At 50.5% G+C, this 16,999-nt stretch overlaps 1 protein-coding gene across 1 annotated transcript; it reads left to right on the forward strand.

Moving 5' to 3' along the window:
* The first annotated feature begins 7,565 nt into the window (after window positions 1-7,565).
* GRXCR2 (glutaredoxin and cysteine rich domain containing 2) lies at window positions 7,566-10,948 on the forward strand. The gene is made up of 4 exons (XM_051794233.1): window positions 7,566-7,886; window positions 8,830-8,849; window positions 9,425-9,640; window positions 10,722-10,948. Exons 1-4 carry the CDS (start codon window positions 7,568-7,570, stop codon window positions 10,899-10,901), a joined length of 735 nt encoding a protein of 244 aa, XP_051650193.1. The 5' UTR covers window positions 7,566-7,567; the 3' UTR covers window positions 10,902-10,948.
* The last annotated feature ends 6,051 nt before the right edge of the window (window positions 10,949-16,999 follow it).

Genomic DNA, 16,999 nt, shown 5'->3' on the forward strand with positions numbered 1-16,999 from the left:
GGGGACAGGCTGAGTGTGCCCAGCCTTGGGAACTCGTCCATGGCTCCTTGGAGGAAAAGGCTGGTGTCATCCACACACATTGTGTAATGGGAACTGAACCCTGTCACTGCTGGGAGCATGGAGGCTTGGTAAGATGTGCCATGGCAGGAAGCGTGAAGTTTGTTTTCTGCAGGCTGGGTCACAAGTGCCTGTGGGAGCCTCAGTCTCTCCCACCGCCTTGCTTCAAACCCTGCTCCAAACGTGTCTCCACTCTTTCCATGGAGGGACTCCAGTGGGATTGTTGCACCCTCAGGATGCCATGTCCTTGGGGTGACCCCCTGCATGCCGCCTGTGCCAGAGGACTCTCCAGCAGGACCAACATCCCATGGGTCTTGTGATGGGCTCCCAAGAAGTCCCTTTGGCAGCAGTAATGGGGTGGCTCTTGCCTCTCGGTCCCTCTGGGTCCCTCTGGGTCCCTCTGGGCTCTCTGCTAGAAATTAAATGCAGAAGAGTGTGAACAACTGAGAGGAGCTTCTCTCCACTGCCCTTTGTCTCACGTGCTCCGGACCATCCTCCTCACCCCATCCTACATCCCACCAGCCAACCCAGTGCCCTGGTGTCACCAGCCAACCCCGTGCCCCCCAAGCACCGCAGGGGCACCAGGCTGTTGTTCAGTGACTGCTGCAGTGCTGTCACAGCTGGGGCCACGTGTGCCGTGACAGGGCACAGCACGGCAGCACTTTCAGGGAGTATAAAAAGCCTTTGCCACTCTGCACCGTGCAAGTGGATGCCACATGCCTCCTTCTTGGGGGAAGAGGGACCTTTCAGGCTGTTTTTAGCTCCTGGAGGGCAGGGAGAGGGGGTGCCTCTTACAAGCTGCTACAGATTATAGATCTGAGCTGGCAGCTTGTCCTCCCCACCCACCCACAAACACGACGCCCAGTGCTGCTGCTGAAGGGGGTGAATGGCAGGACCTGCCTGTGCCTCCGGATCCTGAGGGCCAGGAGGGGAGCCTTCCCCTGGCACGGGGTCAGTGGTCCTGCGGGAGAGCCCCTCAGCCGTGAGGAGCAGCTGCTGTGGTGGTGTCTGCACACATGGCTGGTGCCGATGGGCAGAACCCGGTACATTTAGTAAATATGTTGCATTTGCTTGAAAATATAATTAGGCCAGCGTGACTCTGCAGGGATCTGCAGAGTGTGGGGACCTGCAGCCAGCAGAGCAAAAGGCTCCCTAAAATTTTCCCTCTCTCAAACCAATGTCTGGTGCCCCATGATGGGCAGCAGCCAGCGGCCACCACCTCCCTTCTCCCTGTGCCTGCCCCACAGCCCCTGAGGGGCACACAGAGGGACAGACACACTGACAGCTGGGTGTTTTAGGCTTTCTTTTCCTTTTTTCCCTTCACGAGGTACATACACATCATCTGGCAGATAAAAGCCATCTACATGTCCATAAGAAGAGGGGTTAGGGAGCTGTTTATTGAGCTCATGGAGGGTTGAATGCTGTGTTTTGCCATTACAGCCTTGTGCAGTCTGGGTATTGGGTACTGTGAAGGCTTCAGCTGATTCTGAAGTAGCTGGAGCAGAGCAGTGCCTGTCCAGAAATAGAGAAGTATTTTTAAATTAAATTTATTCACTGATTTTCCTGAAGACAGATTGTTGTGTGTTTGTTGAAGAGTCATTAGGAGTAGTTGGCGGTGGAGCCAGGCTGAGCAACAGCGAGCGGATGGACGTGTCCTCCCTGTGACTGGGGAGGCCACCCGGACCTCCTCCTCCTCTTCCTCCTCCTCCTCCTGCTGCCATCTGGTCCCTGCACCTAGGTCTGCAATGGCAGCCCAAGGATGGAATGGAATGGGGGTGATTAAAGCTGACACCAGGCTTGTGAGACTATGGGCCAGACTCAAAGCAGGCTCTGACACCCCTGAACTGCACAGCCTGGGGCTGGAGCTTCTTCCTGGGTAGGGAAGGGCACTGGGCAGCCTCTGCTCAAGTGATCCCCACTGGGAGCTGAAGCTCCCTGTAAGCCCCTGGCCCCCCCAGCAAACAGTACCCAGGTGTCTGGCACCAACCCTGGGCTTTCTGGTGCATTCATCCCTTTTTCCCTGCAATGCAGAGCAGAGCTACAGAACATCAAGCACCACAACCTGCTTCCATGGGATCTGCCCAATGAGTGCCGAATCTGCAGGGACACAATTTTAACTCTCTAAGACAAGAAGAAATCAGAGTTTCCAAGTAGCATGGACCTGAGCACCACCTCATAGGCCTTTGGAAGCTGCTCTCCACACAGGTCTGACCACAGACCTACAGACGATCAGGCTGCAGTTATCTAATTAAACACCGGTGCAAATGACCCCACTGCTTGCAATGCTGCATCACCTTATTGCTCCCAGGTGCTTCTGGCCACCAGTGAGTGCTGCATCCAGGAGCAGCTTATAAATCCTGCTGCTCCAAAGGCTCCAGCTCTAGGTGGGGTACGGTGCAGGAGGAGCAGCATTGTGGAGGGGTGAGTATTGAACAGAGTGCTGCAGATGTGTGGTTGCTGCTTTACTGAGAGAATGACTGGGTCAGCTCTGCTGCTTCTTGCTCTGGTCATGTTGTGACCTAGGGGCTCAGTTTCAGTTGGCTTCTCCTGGAGCTCCTGCTTGCAGAGAGCAGTGCTCCCTGTGGAAGAAGGTCTGGGGAGCAGGAGCAGGGCCAGGCTGCTCATGAGCCCACTGAAAACACACACTGGGGCTGGAGTCCTCATGGTGAAGTTACTCTGTGTTGGCACAACAGTTTCCATGTCTGTAGTGCCCCCATGGCTGTTCCCTGCCCACTGTATCTGTGTTCTCTGGGACTCTGCTCCCAGGTTGTGCTGCTGCCCTGAGGAGGAGCCCAGGGAAATTTGTCTCCATAGGTAAAACTCAACCACGGGAATTTTCCTCTTTGAAGCTCTTTTTCCTGTTTGTTTCTTTGTGACTTCAGGATTTTTATGCTTACTTAGGACTCTTACCTGCCCAGGTAAGAGTCTCCAGGGCTGAGGTGGGTGCAGAATAAACTGGCTGTCATCAAGGAGCCTGCCTGCTGTCCTGGAGGTGCTGGGCTTCCTCCACTCCCACTGACTTCAGCCTCCAGGAATGTGCGGCGGGCCCTGCCTTGTGCTGGCAGAAGGGAACCTTCTTACCTTGGGTTCCTAGAAAAATGAAGTCCTGTGAACTCTAAAGGTGTGTACATGTAGCTCTGTATCTGTGCACCCTCATAACTTGTGAATCCAGCTCAGTGGAGTGTAAAAGTGTAAATTCAGAATTTTAAATATCCTGTGATTTGTGAAAACAGCACAGAAGAAGGAAACCCTGTTAGCCTCTTCATGAAGAGAGATGATGCAGTATGACATCACACACTTTAGTTCAGATCTAATTAGGTGCTCAGGACTCCCCCAGGAGATGTTAGATGTGCTCCAAGTGCATTGTAACAGACATCAGAGAATCCAACCCTGAGCTAAATCCATATGCAATTAGGCTGGCTTTAGCTGCTGTATGCACCAGGCTGCTGATTCTCATTCACAACAACAATGGCTTCATTCCTGCTGTGTCCCAGTCCCTTGGCCTGTGTGGGATGTACTGACGACAGGCTTCAGCCCTTTTCGGAACAAGGAGTTTGGATGCAGGAGGAGAGATGCTTGGGAACGCCCATGGTGGGAGTTGTTAATCCAGGGCTGGTGGTGAGCAATCAGCACCTGATTCCCAATGGATGCACATGCTTGTAGTGAGTTTGGTGCAGGTCAGGCTGCTTCCCTCCCCAACTGGAGACATGGCTTAGTGCCTCCTGATCTGAACATTACACTCAAGCCAATTCTGCAATGTTTTCCATGATTTGGAAACGGTGGTGTTGGGCTAATGGGTGTCAGGGCCACTTGTGCTGGTGCCACACATTGCAGTTCATGTATGTTGCTTTTTCATGCCTGTTTTCTGCTGATGAAATTAAACAAATCCAGAACTGTGCCTCTCTGTAAGACCAGGAACACTGACCAGGCTGCTTTGTGTGGGAGGCTGGATTAGGTATCTCCTGAAGTTGCTTCCATGCTGGTGATCCCAAACCAAACCCTGAACATGGCACAGCCAGCACTGAGCACTGTGTGACACACATGGTCCACCAGGTCTGGCTGGGGCAGCTCATATTTAGAAAAATCTTCAGACTTTTAAATTTGTTCATTTAAAAGATGATGTGATGTTTAATGTCAGATGAAAGATTACAGATGTTATGAGCTGCTGGCAGAGATAAATGGGAGGCAGCTGGAAGCAGACCTTCTTCTGTCTTGGCTCATGTGGATGAGTTTGTAAGGCCCCAGTATAAAAGTTTCAGCTGAGACTGTCTTGATGCTGCTGGATAGGAAACTCCAGAGCAGTAATTTGCAGAATACTTGTGTTTTTTAAGGTTTGCTTCTGGCTGCAGATGCCGGTATCCCCTGGCACAAGGAATGATGAAATCCAGGCACAGACTGCCAGGCCAGAGGGAGTGATGGCTGTGCTGCCTGTGTATGCCATCCCAAGCCTTTCTCTTTCTGACTGCCACATGGCATGTTGAGAAACATCCTCGGTGTCCTGGCACCTCACTTTAGGATGCTGCGCGTGCTCAGAGTGATGTGAGCAGCGGGGCAGGACTTTTGGGCACTGCTGCAGCCGGAACCCCAATGCTTGTCCTTATCCTGCCTCCCTGTGTTCCCAGGGGAAGGAGGGCTGCAGTGCTTGCTCAAAGGAAGCACAGCATAACAAAACATTTTCCATCAAAACTTGCAGGTGGAAACATGCCTTCAAAGCCTCAAGTCCAGCTCACTGTGGCTCTTCTTTTGGCCCTGCTTTGCTGTAATAGATCTAACCCAGCATGTTGTGCTCCTCAGGGTAAGGGCTGGCTCTTTGTTCTGCAGAGCCTCTGGCTTCCCCAATCCTTCCTGTTCCTGCTGTGGGGAACAGGGTGAGGAGAGGCCCCACGCTTGAAAGACAGATATCATTAAAATGCAGTGGAACAGAGTTTTGAAGTCAAATATAGTGCCATGATGATCTAGATCGTGAAGCTTAATGATTTCACTGCTGAATGCAAAATTATTATTGTTGCATTTTTAGTAAGACTTGTGGGAGCTGTGGGAAACAAACCCCCGCTGGCCCCTGGGAGCTGCAGGGCTACACTGGGGGCTCCTCCAGCCCACCAGTCCTACACCCACCACTGCCAGCCTTGCTATGCTCTGTGCCTGGCACGCTGCACCATATGGGACTGGAGAGGGATGGGATCAGCTTTGGGGATGGCCTCAGAAAATCCCTGTTTGGGATATTTAATGTGGAAAGATTGGCTTGAGCTGTTAGAACAGCTAAGAAATGCAGAAGTCTGTTTGGGGATCTTTTCTTTGCAAGATTCATCTGTACAAAGACATAAACGGAGGGTGTAGGTGTGAGAGTGAGGAACAAACAGCCTGAGCCACAGCCTCTGTGTCCCAGCCCAGGGGGGACACAGGGAGTGCATGGCTGCAGGACACTTGGGCAGAAGGCTGAGCTTCCCCCAACCACAGCCCTGTGCAGGAGCCACAGGTTGTTTGTGCACAGCTGAGAGTCCTGCAGAGGATGGGGTGTTCCAGAGGGACAGTTACAGGGCCAGGTGGTTTTGTGCTGTGGCAGCACCTGTAAGTAACTGTATGGCCGGGAGTCGCTTGGCTTGCAGTGGTGTTCTTACTCTGTTCTCTCATTGCTGCTTTGAACTTCTTTTCCTGTCTGATTGTTCCCTTAATCAAAAGAAAATGAACTCCAATTAAGGTATCTTCACACAGTGTGATTTGTGTCAGATTATGGCTGCTGAGGACCCTTTGAAAAGCAGCAATTCCGAGGCCTGATTCACCAGGGCTTACAGGGAAAGGGGTGGATCAGGCTTCCCAAGTGAATGCAGCAAGAACATAGTGTGATTCATGCAAATCGAGGTTTTCATATAAAGTGAGATCCTCCTGTGTGAGATAGGATGGGAGCCTGGCATCAGCATTACAGTAGTGTTTTGGAGATGCCAAGGGCGTCTCCGGGGCTGTGTGTTTACCCAGGCGTGCTCAGGCATGTTCTCCTGGTGCAAGACACGTCTTTTACATGTCCTTATGGTGAGGCTTCCAGCAGCCCAAGGGACCTGCAAGAGCAGAGTCTGTCATGACAGAAACTGCTTGTGGTGACTTCGGTTGGTGGAAGCTCTGTGTGGTGGATTGTTAGCAGGCAGCTTTTAAACTGTTGTTCTAGGATTTCACCAACAGACTCTTAATGAACATAATGAATTAACCTATTGAGAGTATTAAGCTTTAAAAGTGGTGGGTTTGAACTAAAAGAAGATAAATGAAGCTCTCTGCCTACCTCCTGCTGAGGCAAAGTCCCACTCAGTAATGCTGCATGTAGTGGTGGAAATTTACTGAAATCTTGGAATTGAAAAAAAAATGGTATTTTAACTCCTGTTGTGTGTACTTGATACAAGTAGGTACTGGGACAACGGGTATCCCATAGATGCATTTTGTACCACTCATGTTCTTTATTTTACTCCTCAAAAGGACAGAGTAGCCTGAGGGATGGGCACAGGAACCAAACCCCCACTGTGACAGAGGGGCAATGCCAGTGAGGTACCAGCTTCAGGGTCGTACCAGTGGGACCTCTGAGGACAGGCTGTCCTGGGAAGCTGCCTGGGACATGGTTCACTGCCTGGGGATGGAGGTCTGGGAGTGTTGGGGAACTGAAGTCCCTCAGTCAGGGGTACCCTGCAGAGCTGCTGCTGTGTGGAGCAGGGACCTGCCCAGTGCTGATGGCTCTTCCCCAGGATGGCCTAGGGTCTCATCCCCTCCTGCCCAGCACCTCTACAAACCCTGCCTTGCCTCCTGGGATAGCTGCACCTCCTGTGCTCCTTGAGCCAGGCAAGGCTCTGCAGGTGAGCAGAGGGCTCTCAGCAGGTGAATGTCTTCTAAAAATGAAAAGCAAACCCAGAATGGTCAAAAGCCACTAAAAGGCAGAAAGAATTACAAATAGAGATTGAAAGCTAAAGAGAGAGAAAATCTTAATTAGATCTCACCAGCCTGTAGAGGAACACATTGGATTAAAATGAAATGGAGCTTTGTACTCTCAGGGTTTCAGTGCAAGAATGGAAGAGGAATTATTCACATTTTCAATTTGTGAGGCTGGATTGCTTTTTCTGTGAACCTGTCTTTTTAACTTCTCACCTTGTCAGAAAATTGTGAAAAGCTGTTGGGATGGTGTATTTGGGGTAGTTCTTATCATGGCACATGGTAGAAACATTTCCATGGTTTCAGAACATGGGCAGAGTTTCCTATTTAATCCTCTCCTTCTAGGTTAACTCCTTTCATCCTGTGGTGTCCAGTCTGGCCCCTACTCACCAACCTGCCTTTGACTTCACTACCAGCGATATTTTCTCTTTGTGAATTTCTATCAATATTTAATACAGTGGTGTCAGTTATGCTGTAAGATGATAGGAACTACTAGAAACCTTGAATTATACATCATGTGGTGGAGGAAAGCTGGGAGCATTTTCTTTTGGATCCATAGCTCTTGGAGTTGATCCTCCAGGACCTGCAGCTTGAAACCCCGATAATGGATGAGCCCCAGAAGAAACTCGGCCCCCGGCACGAAGGACGGCCCCGCAAGGTGAGGTTCAAAATATCCTCAGCTTACAGCGGTCGAGTGTTAAAACAAGTCTATGAGGACGGGCAGGAGCTGGAGCCCCCGACCAAGGAGCACTCGCGGCGGTTCCTGCGCCACAGCTTCGAGCCCGAGGACCATTTCTGCGGGGCTGGGGAAGTGCTGGAGAACAGGTTCTACTGGCCCACGGCGCTGACTGCCCAGAGGATCAGCATCTTCAGAGAGGATCAGGAACACAGTCTCACGGCGACCTCACCCCTGCTCAGTGACTGCCAGCCCGGTGCCAGCCACTGCAGGGTAAGTGATGCCCAGGGCTGTGCCCTCTTTGGGAACCAGCCTCAGGCTAAACCACGTTTAGAGTAATACAGTGCCAGGAGTCTCACACTGGAACCTCATCCAGATAAAACCCAGTTTTGTCAGTCTGGGACTTGAAAAGAATGACTGTAAATCCCCAGCCTTTATCCCAGGAATTTCGTATGCTGTGTATTCCACATGTGGCAGGATCAGCAGGGTCTGCAGCGGTGCAGTCAGTGGGGAATGGTGTCTGCCAGCTGTGCTCCATATGTGCTCCATCTTCTTCTGGTGCTCATCTGCATCTATCTATTGGGTAGAATAAGATATAACATTTCCACAAATACTGATATCTGTGCACAGGAATCTTACTGCATCTAGAGCAGTCAAATGTAAGGTGGATATTAGCTTAATTAGGTATATTTAAAACATTAAAGTTGCGTGACCTCAGCTTCCAGGAAAGCCAGTGTCACCATGAGGGTACCAGGAGCCTGCAAGCCCGGCATCCTCATCCTCCAGCAGTCAGAATTCCCCTTTGGCTACTTGGACAATCCCAGCTTAGTTTCACTTGCTATTTTCTTAACATGTAATTAATACCAGTGATATAGAAGTGTCTCTTTAGTTGTAATAAAGAGACAGAACATGTGTGATATGTGTAAACACTTTTTATGGCCTTGATTTGAACACATTAAAAGTCTGTTAATTCTTGGTACTCATAAAGCTGTGTGTGGGAAACCCAGATGACTGATATTTGACCTGTGTTTAGTTGATACACTGGACATCTAGTTTACCCAAAAACATCAAACCGTGATGAATGTCTCCTGCCCAAAGGCAGAGCAGTATTGTGATCTTATCCACCCTGTTAATTTGTTCTGCATTCTTGGGTAATGCTCCTCTCCCTTCCCCAGTCTCCTCAACCACAGATACCTTGAGTGACCATGCTGTCCAGTACCAGTTTGTGTTGTAACAACATGCACTTGGTGTTTAGAGATGCCATGCCCCTGTAACACACGAGACTCTTACTTTCTGCAGCTGGTGAGGACTTGTGCTCACCTGCCTCCCCCTCACGTTTCTCCTCACAGAGAAGCAGGTGCCCCATTGTCAGGAGAGCACCAGCCACCTTGTATCAGCTGATGTGACTTGGTAGGGCATTTTTTAGGAGAACATCCCTTTTGCATCACTCCGTGACACAGATACTTAGAGCGAAATATGAAGAGTGTGTAAAACAATAGGCCCTGGTAACTCCATATGACATCCAGAGAGAGGGGGAAGGAGGGACCAGATCAGCAAAATGCTGCTCTCAGGGAAATGTTTGACCATGCCAAGTTTAGCTTTAAAATAGTTAGAAAAGAATACAAATTCACCCATGAGGACTGTCCCTTCACTGCTCTGCTGGGTGCTCTGTGGGTGGTGGGGGAGCTGGGTGGGTGAAGGGGATGCTCTTCTGGAAGCCCAGGGACCATCAGTGTTTGCAGAGTGAATTTATACTGGTGAGACACTGATAAGTTCCTTCTTCAGGCTTCCCCAGTTGTAGATTTTGGCAAGATCATCATCTACACTAATAACCTGAAAATCATCCGTGCACCGATGGACCAGAAAGAGCTCATGAGAAGAATCATCCAGACTGAGGGAATAAATGACTGTACCTTCCTGTACCGGGAGAGGAAAGAAAGGTTTGGTGGTGGACATAAAAAAGATGTGGAAAAAAAGATCACCTGCAACCAGTATGTGCAGGTAAGAGAAAATGGAAAGTGCTTTTTTATCCCTGAGGCTTTTGAGTCTCTAAGTCCTGGTCAGACCACAGAATATTCCCACTCAAGCTCCATCCATCTCTGTATCTGGCTCCTAGATAACTTTGGAGTGAAAGCATCACTTTGTTCCTTGTTGCCCTCGGGAGGTAACGACCAATGCTGTGCTGCAGCCTGTGCTCTGGGGATGGCTGTGCTGGTTCCAGATGCTCATGTCTCCCACTGGATTCTCCCCCTGGAGATGGCTGACATTTATGTAGCTTGGCTGGAGCCCATCCCTCGTCACCTCTCCCAGTGGGATAAGGGCAGGCTGGAGTTTCTTCAACCTGACAAGGCTAAACACAGCTGCTCTGTGGCTGAGACTGCTGCAGGCTAAAATTTTAATATCAGCTGAAATAAGGTTGTGCCTTTCACTTTCTTTCTCATGAGGGAGTCTTTGTTGGTCAGAATCCCAATTAGTCTGACCATAATTTGATCCCACAACACTTAATGTTGTTGTTTGGGACAGATACAGTTTCACAGACTGGAGTCCAGCCTCTGCTGAGCGCAGGTCACCAAGGTCCTTCTTCTCCCAGGAAATTTGAGGTGGGACTTGAAAGAGGCTGCCTGGCACCCCAGGAGAGAGATGCAGGCACAAGGGAAAGCTTGAAACAAGGTGTGCATGGCAGTGATAAGGGATTCAGGGGGAGAGGGTGAGAAGAAACGCCTGAAGAAATGAAGCTCAGCTCAAACCTGAGGCTGCAGAGCTGAGATGGTATGATAAGAAATGACAGGAGGACGGGTGGAGCTGCGTAGAGGAGAAAGATGAATTTGGAGTTTTGTGTTACAAGCCCAGTCACATTAACTTCTCATTTTTCATCAGTAGCCACAAATTGTCCCCAAACATATGGGAGCCTTTCTGTTGAAGTCCTTATGTAGAGAACTGACTGTCACTGGCAGAGTGGTGTGCCAGGAGCAACCGTGACGGGAAAGACCAGAAGACAGAATTTCCTTCTTTCAAGTGTATTCCTGACTTTGGTGCCTCACACCCACTAACAGATCTTTTTTTCCTGCTCTCTCTCCTTCAGGAGGGCGATGCTGAACACGGTTGTTCACAGTGTAAAGGCTCAGGCTCTGCTCCCTGCTCACTGTGCCATGGAAGCAAGTTCTCAATGCTGGCAAACAGATTCAGGGAGTCCTACCGGGCTCTGCGGTGTCCGGCGTGCAACGAGAGTGGGCTGGAGCCCTGCCACATCTGTACTGCCTGACTGGGCTGCCAGGGTTCGTGGAAAACTTGAAATTATTTAACATCCCAACAGCCTCGCAATGGCAAGTTTTTAAAAGATGGGAATGGCACGTTATACATATCTCACTGTGAGTGTGAAACTGCACCTCTCCTCCCGATCGTCCCTCCAGTCTGCCCCGTGAGCTTGTCCAGCTTTGGAATCAGCCTGACCCTGGGTGGAATGAGTCCCTGATGCCAGATGCAAGGCAAATGTATCCCTGGCCCAGAGCAAAAGATCAGCATTTGGAGGTCAAGCACCTGTGTAAACACCTCTGCACCTGGAACTCAGCTGAAACAGTCCCTGTGCTGGCACTGTCCCTCTCTTGGGTACTTGGTGCCTGGCACAGCCAGGTCTGACCCCGGGTGCTCTGTCATTAGATGCTGCAGGAGTGGGTGTGCAGTTGGTACCAATACAGGTGCACACTGCCTGTACAAGCAGTGCCTCCCCCGGGTTTTAACTTGCCGAACACTGCAAGTGACACTGTTGTTGCTGTTAACTCTGCCCGTGCCCTGCAGGGTGACAGGCATTTCCTGAGGTTTTGTTGATCTTTAGTGACACAGTGATACCTTTGGAGTCTGATTTATGGGAGGTAATCGAAAACCCTTCCCAAACCTGGAGCTATAAAAATAAAATAAACACGTATTTATTACTATGAATAGAAGTTACTAAGTTTTTAGTCTCCTTACAAGGAAGGGCTGGACTAGAAGTCCCCTGCATGCTGCTCAGCACTTCTCAGGACCAGGTTGAGAATGAGCAGGATGGCTCTTGCTTAATATTAATCCCATGTTGTAATCTGCAGGAGGTAAACTCTAATTAGTGAGGTGAAGCAAGGATGGGGATACTCTGCAGGGTGCCACTGGTGCACAAAGCATGGGGGCTGTGAGAAGCTAAGGTAAAGGGGAAATGGTATTTTTTCCCCAAAGCATTAACTTATTACATTGTATATTCAGGAGTAATGTCAGTGCAACCTTAACTTCCATATTACCTCCGAGACCCTGATGAGTTAGAGGCTGCTCACACGTGCTTCATGCTGAGTCTGCAAGCCCAGGCAGGGTAATTTATGGCCAAGTTTCTATTTTCCTGTGGTAGGTTACAAAGTTTCTCTGCAATACTGAACTGATTCGAAATAATGCTGTTTTAGTTCTTAGACTTCCATATATCTCCTGCTGAAACTGTGAGGTGGGTACTGAGGGTTGATTTTTTTCAAATTGCATCAATCTACAGCAGATATTTGATTGGCTTTATTCATCATATCAGGATTTGCAATATGAAAAAATGTTGTCCTTGGGGTCTTACTGAGGGCAGGTGAGACCTCCCAAATCAGAAATTGCTTTTAAGCAGATATCTTCCTTCAAATCAGACCTGTTTGATCTCAGTTTGTTGGGCTTGTTGGAGGGTTTGCTGGCTTAAGAGAAGAAAAAGCAACCAGGTGAAATTATAGCCTGATAACGTTTACAGTAAAACCAGATGCAAATATGCATTTATAAAATCAGTATTTATTGTTCTTTGGTAATTACAATGTTTTTCAACCTCTGTCACTCCTCTGGGCTGTGTCAACTGTTCCCATCATCCCAACACGTCACTAGGGCTATGGCTGCAGCCAGGAGCTGAGCTCTGCCCTTGTTCATCTCAAGCCCTGCAGGTCCCAGTGCCCTGGGGAGCATGGACCTGTCTGTGCACTGGGATTGGGCTGGGAGTGACACGGTCCAAGCAGAGCGGGGGGATTTGCTGCCTCCACTTCCAGTGCACTCCTTTTGCTTTGGTAATGCACTGACTTGATTTACCCAATAAATGCTCTTATTTCAGGTGACAAAGAAGCTTGAACTTTCCTGCAGCATCATGGTGAGGTAGCTGTTGAGGCAATGGGCTACTTGTCACATGTTACTGGTTTTATTTCTGCTGTAGTCAGAGGCTCCTGCCCATTCATCTGTGTGTCTGTCCTGGCTGGGCAGGCAGCACAGGGTGCAGGATGTGAGCTGGGCCAAACTACCCTTGCAGCCAGCACTGCCCTGCTCCAGCCTGGTTCTGTCCCCAGCTCAAAGAGGCACAAATCTAACCAGGGCTGTGGCCCAGTGCTTGTGGGCAGAGCCCCTTGCACTCGCTGGCAGCCTGGGCAGTGCCACAAGGACCTGTGCTGGGCAGCCTTGCTCCTGTTGCTGCTGTCCTGGGCACTGGGAGGTGGAGAACACCTCCTGCTATATAACCTTTTGTCAAAAATTGTCAGATCCTTAAAAACTGTATTGCTTTATGGGTCAGGATAGAAGTAGATGATGTGTTGCAGTTCTGCCAAGAAATAACAAGTTTTTCCTGTTTGCTGAAAGCCTGTAAAGACGTTGTTGGGCTTGCTGAAGTCACCAGGCTTCTGCACGTGATCTCACTGGGGTCAGGTGGAGTGTCCATCTCATGAGGGAATGACAGATGAGATATAGGAATTTCTAGATGTGGTGTTGTGGTTTTGTTTAACTGACTGCCTATTTTTTCCTAATGTTTGATGGCTTAATAATGGAAGTGAATCCCTGGAGTGGTGTCATGCCCTGTACTGAATACTAAACTGTGCCCTCACAGTGTATGTGAACTGCATGTGAAATTCTTTTACAAAGGAAAAACCCAAATATCCTCAGAGGTGCTGGAACTTTGAACAGCAAATACAGGTAAAGGTGCCCAGTCTGAATCTATTTCTCTTGTTTCTGTTAACCTTCTACAGTTTGCTGTTTTGCCTTAGAACAGGAGTGTGCAAAGATGTATTTAACGGTTTCTTTAAAGGAAAAACAAAACCAAGGGCAAAAAGGCAACAGTCTCTTCTCCTGCCCTGCTGCAGAACTCCCGAGCTGTGTCTGGCAGGCTCGGGCAGCTGGATTCACCAACCGTGTAGTTGGCTGCCACACCATGGCGAACCGACGGATGTGCTCCCACACACGCGGGAGAAAACTCAGAGCGAACTTGGAAAGGAGAAGGCAGCTGATTTTTCTTGAGTGTTTGGCAGTTCGAGGTGAGAGAAGAAGAAGGGTTAGTGCTTTTCGCTGTGAAGGATTTGAACCATAGCAGAAACGCAGATGGAGTTGTTTCCTGTGGTACAGGTCGGTGGGACTCGGGAAGGGCAGTTGGAGGTGAGCAGGGAGGCTGACAGTGACACCCGGGGGGGCACAACAGGAAGGTTAAAATAGTCCTTGTTTGTACGTGGCAGCAAAGTGCATTGCATGGTTTTAACCCAGAATGTGATAGGATTGAAGAGGTAATTGCCATAGTTACTCATAAATGCCTTAGTTAAAGTTGATTTCAGGACTCCTGCTCTGGCTGTGTCTGCCATGACTCTGCAGGTGGAACCTCGGAATGTTGTTATGCTGCAGAACAGGGTGGGAAGGTGTGACCAGATGAGCTCTCAGAGGAGACCAGAGCCAAAGCTGTCAGGGTTCTTCAAGGGCATGTTTATGCCAAGACATCTTCTGGCCCATGGAAATCACAAGTGTGGCCTCAACTGTGGCATTTTGTATCAGCTGCAACTTGTGATCCATGAGGATGGAGCACAGAGGTCCCTTGGACACTGGAAAGCACCAGTGTATTTTTTTGGGTGGCCTTTAGCTGAGTGCAGTGGTTGTTTTAAAGTGAGTCCATGAACTGGGAACCAAACATTTAGTTCGGGTGTGATGAAGTGATCTGTATTTGAAATATGCACATCTATATGTGAAAGGCTTTTGTACTTATCGATCTTTATCACAGCGACTAATCTGTGTAGTGGATTTTTAATTTACATTTATTCACAACCACCATCCTTCCAAAGCAGTAACTAAGTGGAGGAATCTGGAAAGCCTTAGCTGAATTTGCATTATCACTGCCTCATTTCCCTGTGGTTAAAAAAGAAAGAATTAGAATATTTATGAATTTAAACGTTATTATTTTTTGCAAGTCTTTGAGGCTGTCGTTTTGATTTCCGTGGGCTCCATTTGATCTTGTGTGTAAACCCAGCCCTTCATTGCTTTGAAATATTTTGGTTTTACACAAATTATCCTGTGTGAGCTGCAGTGATTTCTCTCTGCTGTGGAACATGGTGCCACCTGAGCGGCCCGTGATTCCCCTCCAACAGCTTCTGAGAAATGCTGCTGTGGCTGGGAACTGCTGCTTCTACAAATGACTGCACACCTTCCAGTCAGCAAAGGTATGCAAAGTCTTAATTCCCTGGATTCAGAATAACGACCAATGTGATCAATTCTACTTGTTGTTGTTTGTAGAAAACAATAGATATGTTTGCAGGAAGACAAGCCGGAGTGCAGGAATTCTTGGTGTATTTTTACTCGCTGGGTTTCTGCAAGTGGAGAATGGTCGGTTCTGGTCAGAGTGATACAAGGAGTGACCCCGTAACTGCTGAGATCCCCATGCTGGGGTGCCGAGGGGTTTGGGGGGTGGAGGGCTGGTGCTCCGTGTGCTGGTGCTGTGCTCGCAGCTCTGCACCTGCGAAACGGGCTTGGAAACCTTCAGGGAACGCTCGTGGCCGGCAGCAGGGTGGGAAAAACAATCCGGGGCTGCAGATGGGTTACACAGGCAAAGTCAGCTTTGGGGTTTGTTTGCGTCCATTCAGTGTGTTAGAGGAAGAAAGTCCTTGAACTACAAACAGCCTGGAAAGAAACTGACTACAGGAGCTCATTGAAATTTATTACGGGAGCTCATTGAAATTGACTCCAGGAGCTCATTGGCGCTTTTAGGAGAAGCGCGCACGCTTTGCCGGGATACCTGTCCCCGGTTCCCGGGATCTGACATTCCGAGGGATGGTGTGCGGGGCTGCGCTGCCCCGCGCGCGGCTGAAGGCCAAGGATGCGGCTGCGGCCGGCGGGGAATGAGGCGGGCGAGGGACCAGGCTCGCCCCGGCACCGGGGCAGCGCCAGCCCCGGGGGGGTCCCCCCTCAGCCCCCGGGGGGGTCCCCCCTCAGCCCCCGGGGGGGTCCCCCCTCAGCCCCGGGTCCCTCAGTCCTCCCTCGGCGCGGACGGGGCCGGGTCCGCCCGGGTGCGGCGCTGCGGGACGGCCACAAGATGGCGCCGCTGCCCGGCCGGTGAGGCGGCGGTGATGGGGACCGGAGGTGCCGGGGACCGGCGGGACCGGCTGCGGAAGGCCGGGGGTGCCGGCCCTGCCCCGGCCACTCTGAGGTTTGGCCTCACCGACCCTGCCCGTCCCGCCGCCCCGGCAGCGGCAAGAGCTGCCCTGGTCGCTGCCTTGCAGTCACTGCTCGCCTCCCTGGCTCGCAGCCCGTGCCCCGGCCAGCGCCGCGCTCTCCCGGGTGGCACAGGCTGAGGGGATAGTGGCTGTGCCTCCGGAGCTCCTGGGACTTGTGGTGGGAACAGGTGGACAGTCCATCCCGTCCCGGCACCCCGAGCCCTCTCTCCTGGCCAGGAGTGCCCGTTGTGGGTTGTGTTCTCGCAGTGGGAGCAGCGATGTTTGGACATGACGTCGGGGCAGCAGCACAGTCGCAGCCCCCTCCCCTTCGGGCAGTTCCAGATGTTGGCAGTCCTGACTCTGTCCCGTGGCCCGCAGAAGGTGCTGGAGATGCGGACACTGGAGCCAGTGTCATGTGCAGCTGCTGGAGGGTACACAGGGCTGGCCGTGGCCTGGATGGGCAGCAAAGGTGCTCAGGGTAACAGGTTCTGCACTCTGAGCAAGAGGACACTGGTCTGGGCTGGAGTCCTGTGTCACCTCCGTGGGACTGCTGTCCCCAGAGCTGGGGCACAGTGACCACAGGGCTGCGGGGCCGGCCAGGCTGAGCTCGCTTTGCCCTCTGCTGCTCTCAGATCTGGCTTTCCTGGGGAATGAGACCATGCAGGGCGGCTGTGCCTGACTGAATACTTGGTTTCTGGGCTGTTCGGCTCTTCCAGCCATTACATCTACTTGTAGACTTGTAATGTTATTTCTTTCACAGTGCTGTGTAGGAAATTGAGTCTATTTCTGTTTAAATACTGGGGTAATAGAGCCTGCTATTTAGTGAAAGATTTATGTAAATGGTTCTTTGTTTCACATGATTGGGCCTCAGAGAGTGCAAGTTACATCGATAATGTAATTATGCCACTACTGCCATTTGAAAGCAGCACGTCATGGA

Source organism: Manacus candei, unplaced genomic scaffold (assembly GCF_025592945.1).
Source record: "Manacus candei isolate 608988 ecotype Guabito, Panama unplaced genomic scaffold, ASM2559294v1 h1tg000037l, whole genome shotgun sequence".
Classification (NCBI taxonomy): Eukaryota; Metazoa; Chordata; class Aves; order Passeriformes; family Pipridae; genus Manacus; species Manacus candei.

Bases quoted from the DNA above. Each gene is read 5' to 3' on its own strand.
- GRXCR2 (XM_051794233.1), top strand. From the start codon at position 7,568: ATGGATGAGCCCCAGAAGAAACTCGGCCCCCGGCACGAAGGACGGCCC. The intron at 7,887-8,829 runs GCCAGCCCGGTG...CCTCAACCACAG, and splicing joins CTCACCCCTGCTCAGTGACT to ATACCTTGAGTGACCATGCT. The intron at 9,641-10,721 runs GTAAGAGAAAAT...TCTCTCCTTCAG, and splicing joins CCTGCAACCAGTATGTGCAG to GAGGGCGATGCTGAACACGG.